At 37.0% G+C, this 5530-nt stretch overlaps 1 protein-coding gene across 1 annotated transcript; it reads left to right on the forward strand.

The window, feature by feature from the left end:
- Window positions 1–2763: 2763 nt before the first annotated feature.
- LOC110770406 (glutaredoxin-C9) lies at window positions 2764–3418 on the forward strand. Its single transcript, XM_021974548.2, has one exon. It carries the CDS (start codon window positions 2871–2873, stop codon window positions 3297–3299), a length of 429 nt encoding a protein of 142 aa, XP_021830240.1. The 5' UTR covers window positions 2764–2870; the 3' UTR covers window positions 3300–3418.
- Window positions 3419–5530: the final 2112 nt, after the last annotated feature.

Here is a 5530-nt window from a genome sequence, read left to right on the forward strand (position 1 = left end):
AATGAAAATTTTAGCTTATAGACTAAAATGAGACTGGAGTAAAAGTTGAGGGACCTTTCAGTCAATAATCCTATAAATTAATTATCATTTGGTTAAGGACCAATATACTGAAACGACTTAAAGTAAAACAAATTAAGCACAAAGGTTTATAGTGCAAATCAGCCTTTAGTTTTTTCTGGTATGATTTCGTGCTCGTATTTACCAATTAGGGATCTTAAATGGAACCAGAAATCATGAGTATATTATATATGGTCAATCTAATCAGCCGGCATGGTTTTACCGAAGTAGTTCTTCCACAAAAAATACTACAAGGATGTAATTGGTTCAAAAAGAACACATAAGAATATTTTGATAAGATATATGTTATTACATTTTCTTATTGACATGTTATCAATAATCATATTGACATCGGTTTTAAATCACTATATGTTAAGCTTGCTGGCTCCAAGAGTCGTGTAACATGGTATGGAATGCCGGCTGCTTTACTTATTTGGACCACTCTTCCAACTTCACCGCGGACTAGTTTTCTCCCCTCAATGGTCCTATGCCCTTTTTTTCTATTAATATATCTTAAATTCTTAAAGTAAAATATGGAACCTTCGTTCTTGGTTGGTCTTGGTTTTGATTTTGAGTATGATGTCCATGCATGCGTAAACATGTTTTTTGAGTATTCGTCCTGCAAGAAAAGATTGGCTTTATATTGGAAATAGTACTACTCTCCTGGATTTTTAATTTATTCTCAGTTCCTTGTAGAATTGACCAACTAATAACCTTTACTCAATTTTCAAAGTAAACCCCAACTCGTGGTTTCTATTCTTATTATACCAAACTTGCCCATTTCCACGCAATAATCCAATTAGGCTTTTTCTTCTTGTTCAAATCTCCAAGTAATGTGGTAAACCTAATTTAGCGTACTTTTTTTTTTCTTCTGTCAACAAGAAAACGAAACCCATTCTTGTTACAAAGAAAAACCACAAAAAGGCCTGCATCAACCTATCTTTTAGAATCTCTACATAATTCGGAATGTTAGATATGAGTGCGTTATTAATTTGGATGATATTTTACACAATAGTCATATATAATTTTAATCACATACTTCCTTACACTCAAATTTGAATTACTTTATATATTAAATTAGTATAAAATATTCTAGACCATCATTTGTATTAAAATTTAAAGAAGTAACGAATTCATCTACACAAATTTCAGATAGATTTCGTGACATTATTATATGTAATTTTTTCGGAAGAAATAAATGTCACAAATATGCGTTGATAATTTGCCAAAAAAACAAAAACACAAGAAAATAAAATATCATAGCGTTGACCCCACGTAATAAGGTGATCACATGTGTGATTCATGGCTCCCATTCAAACATGCGTATATGTAAAGCTTCTAAGACCCACAGCCACTTAAATTTCCCACCTTCGAGTCTTTTTGACTGCTTCAAGATGGCGTGGAGAGAATTTTTAACACAAAACGTCCGCATCATGCAGTCGTCAGCAGAGGAGAAGAAGCTAAAGTTTTGCAACGTGACTGAAAATGATAGGTTCTGGTTTTGATAAATACGATCCCTCATTTTATCCACGCCACGAGGCGTGCGTTGATTGTGATTGCTGTGCTAAGCCGGTGATGGTGTGTGACGACAGGGGATGTTGTCGTATTGTTACGTGTACCCGGACGGACGCACACGCACCGTCCGCGAGCGGCTTTGTCTTTACACGGGCGTTGGGATTATTTGGGATGAGCATAGTTGAGAATTTGAGATCCCTTGTTCCACTAAACAATGCATCAATCGTGGCTTTCACTTTTCTATTTAGTTTTTTTCTAAGCCTCGTGGCTTTGGCTTGCATGATAATAGGAGGGAGTTGTTTCTTTCTCTATCAAGGGAGGGTTTACTTTCAACATTTGTATTAAGAGAGAGGGCATGAGAGATGTTATGTCTAATTTGGTGAAAATATATGCATCATTCATTTCACCCACTTTTGTTTTTTTATCCTTACAAGAAACTTCTCACTCACCCATTTTGCAATTAAAAGGTGCAGTAGCTTAGGACAAACTGAAGGGCCAACCTACACATTTTATAGGGCATGTGAACAATGAGTTTAATTTGGTTAATGACTTGTGATGAATAATGTTTGATACACCGATAAATAACTGTTAACCATTAGTGCATTAAACAATCGATAGTGATCCACACCATCTAAGCCACAACTCTTTTCTATATGTACAAGTTAGGATAGCTGTTTTATTTTAACTTTATAAGACTTGTAAAAATTTTGAACAATGATTTCAATTTCATTGATGATGATTTGTGATGAACAATGTTTGACGCACAAATAAAGGATTGTTAACTAGTAATGCATCAAACGAATATCAATCATTCACCGTCTATGGAACTTTTTTTGCTGCCACAGGTCTCCCGTGGATTTACGAGTTAGGGATAGTGCTTTGATTTCAACTCCATAATAATTAAAATAATAAGGGTAGATAGATGAGTGCAAAAGAGTAGGCCCAATACTTTCGGCTTTGAGTATCTATCTATATTAAGGTGAAAGAAATAAACAAAGGCAAAAGCGGGTGGGAAAATTAATGGGAACGTGTGGGGGCATCGCTAATAGCTACTTGGAATCTGTCTGGCGTCGACCAACGCGGATGACGTAAAACCACGTCACCCACAGTACCCTGTGACGTAGCACACTGCGCAACTGCCGTTGACGTTAGAGTCTACGCTTCTCTCTCTCACAAACCAATTTATAAAATGCCCATTCTCAAACGCCACTTCTACACCGCCGGCCCCTCTCTCTCTCTCTCTCTCTAAAACATTTCAAATTCCTTTTCGCATCCATTAAGTTAAAATCAAAAACAGTATGCAGTCACAAGCTATTCCCTACGGAGCATGGGTTCCGGGCACTCCAGCCGGCCACGTGTCGTCATCGGCACGTGATCAGCAAGCTGCGGCCGTGGGCAGCAGATCGGCAGCTAGCGTACAAAAACTAGTGTCGGAGAATGCCGTTACGGTTGTCGGACGGCGCGGCTGCTGCATGTGCCACGTCGTCAAGCGGCTGCTGCTCGGGCACGGTGTTAACCCCACGGTTTTCGAGGTCGACGAGGAAGACGAGAGCGACGTTGTCGTTGAATTGCGGAAATTGATCGGGGAAGGGCAGGAGGATTGGCCGCAGTTTCCTATCGTGTTTGTGGGCGGGAAGCTGTTTGGTGGGTTGGAGAGAGTTATGGCTACCCATATCTCAGGTGAACTTGTGCCCGTGTTAAAACAAGCCGGAGCTCTGTGGCTTTGAGTTTTAATTTTTCTTTTAAATTTATTTTCCTGACTTGTATATCTTTGGAGAATGGGAGAAATACTTGTTGGAAAAAATAAGTGATTAATTAATTATGTAAGTAGGGCTTCAAAATTGCAGATCATGTTGTGTCATGTGATTTCTTCCTTCTCTTTTTTATGCATCGGATCGGAGGACATGATTTATTTGGAGAGAATCATAATTTGGGATGGAGATCTATCTAATAATGATAATAATTCGGTGATTTGAAAGAAATATTCAACTTTATGCTAATTATGGTAATAAAAAATTTTACATGTAACATAGATATTTTCTATTTCCAATTAATAATACAACGACAACAGATAAGGTAGCAGCCAATCTGGTTGAGCTGGCTGCTGCGACACCCGATGCTTGTCTTGTCAAAGTGTAATGGCATTTTCATTGGTTTATTACATTATACCAATCATTACCAAGTAAAATGGTATTTCATACAGAATGTAGTAAAATACTTAAAAAATCCTTTTGCTTTATTATTACTAATTATTAATTTGGTATTAAATGTTTACAATTGGTGTGGCGGCGGGGATGGCTTATGGGTTCCACAGGCTTAATACATGGACCTCAAGTTACCTGTAACCGTAAACTATGGAAATCAATGAGTCTCAGTGTATTATCACCTTGTAAAGAATATGGTATCATTTGTTAAAAACAAAAACACTCCAAAAAAAGTAATTTAAAAATAAAATCGCACATACTAAAAATGCCAAGAGAAGATATCTAATTTTGTGCACCGTCATTGTAGATGGATGAGATAGGAAATGATAGTTGTGACTTATGAATCATGAAAATAATGATGCTTTGTGATGACTTGGAGAGTTGTTGTGTACAACTCATCTACAGTCACCCTATCTGATCTGACGACGACGATAATACATCCACTATGTAATAAAATACACAAATATATAAGTAGTAGCGTGGACATGACGTGAACCAATCACCTGCCTGCAAGTGTTATAATCTCATCCCATGGTTACCATTTCAAGAATATCACATTAGATAATCAATCAAAGATCAATAATTAAAATTGAATTATGGGTACCCATTCATATATACATGCATGATAATGGCTGCTACAGATTAAATAAATAATTAATTGTGTTTAATTTACTCTAATAACATATGCTTAAAAGCTAAATAAGCACATGGACCATGGCAGGGGTTGTCTTACCATGACCTGGAAGGGCAAACACCAGCCTTTTTTTGTTTTGTTTTTTTATAAGGTAAATAATTTAGCTCCCTTTGGAATCACCTGAGAAATCAATGACATCACATGTTGTGATGAACATTGTAATTACAAAATCCTTTGACATTCACAAGCCAATTTAAACCTTTCACTGCTTTCCAAATTTCAATCAGGAGATCTTCATCACGTTACATTTATTTCTTTTGTTAGTTAGGATACAGCTTTCTTTTGGGGAGAATGATTGGTATGTTATGAATTGTAAAATAACAGCAGACGCTCAACTTAAGTGATTTATTATTATCGACAAATGAAATTGTCTTATCAATTCCCCTATATTGCGTGTAAATAAAATAAATAGTTGACTTGAGGTGGTTGACTTGCGCAAACAAATTAGATTATGGGGAAAAGAACATCTGACCAAAATATGAGTGTAGATATTAAGGGAATTGTAGCTCAAGTGATTCACCTGTACCCAATCTCATGTATTCGAATCTTCCTCCTCTAATATCGCTTATATAAATATAAAAAAAGGGTGTCAATACCAAATTTCTAGGTCTTTTAGCAAAATTTACGGCTACTTATAGAGATTGGATGACGAATCAACTCAGGCACAAGACCCTAATCCTAACCCAATTCCACGCCCAACCTTCCCCCGAACAAAGCGAAGCCCAGCCCAGCCCAAATTTGTTGGCTGGTTTCGTTGATGGATTGACAAGTGGACATGTAGACTGGGTCTTAACATTTGTGTGGGCCTCGCAGAAATCAATTTGTCAATCCATATAACGAGGCTGAGGCCTATTTGTGCTTTGTTGGTTTGGGTCGAATAGATCTTGGGTTACAATTCTATCGAAAAACGAAACAAAAAGTAATAGTAACGGTCTGGCCTTCCAATTTAAAAGTAAAAGGAAAATAGCATAGCAGGAGCAGCAGCGGACTGCAAAGTTAGCTTTATTAACACGCTGTCGTTCCGCTTCGAGGTCCACCTTCACCTACAAATACGAAAAAG

The sequence above is a fragment of the Prunus avium genome, chromosome 4 (assembly GCF_965620075.1).
Source record: "Prunus avium chromosome 4, drPruAviu1.hap1.1, whole genome shotgun sequence".
Classification (NCBI taxonomy): domain Eukaryota; kingdom Viridiplantae; phylum Streptophyta; class Magnoliopsida; order Rosales; family Rosaceae; genus Prunus; species Prunus avium.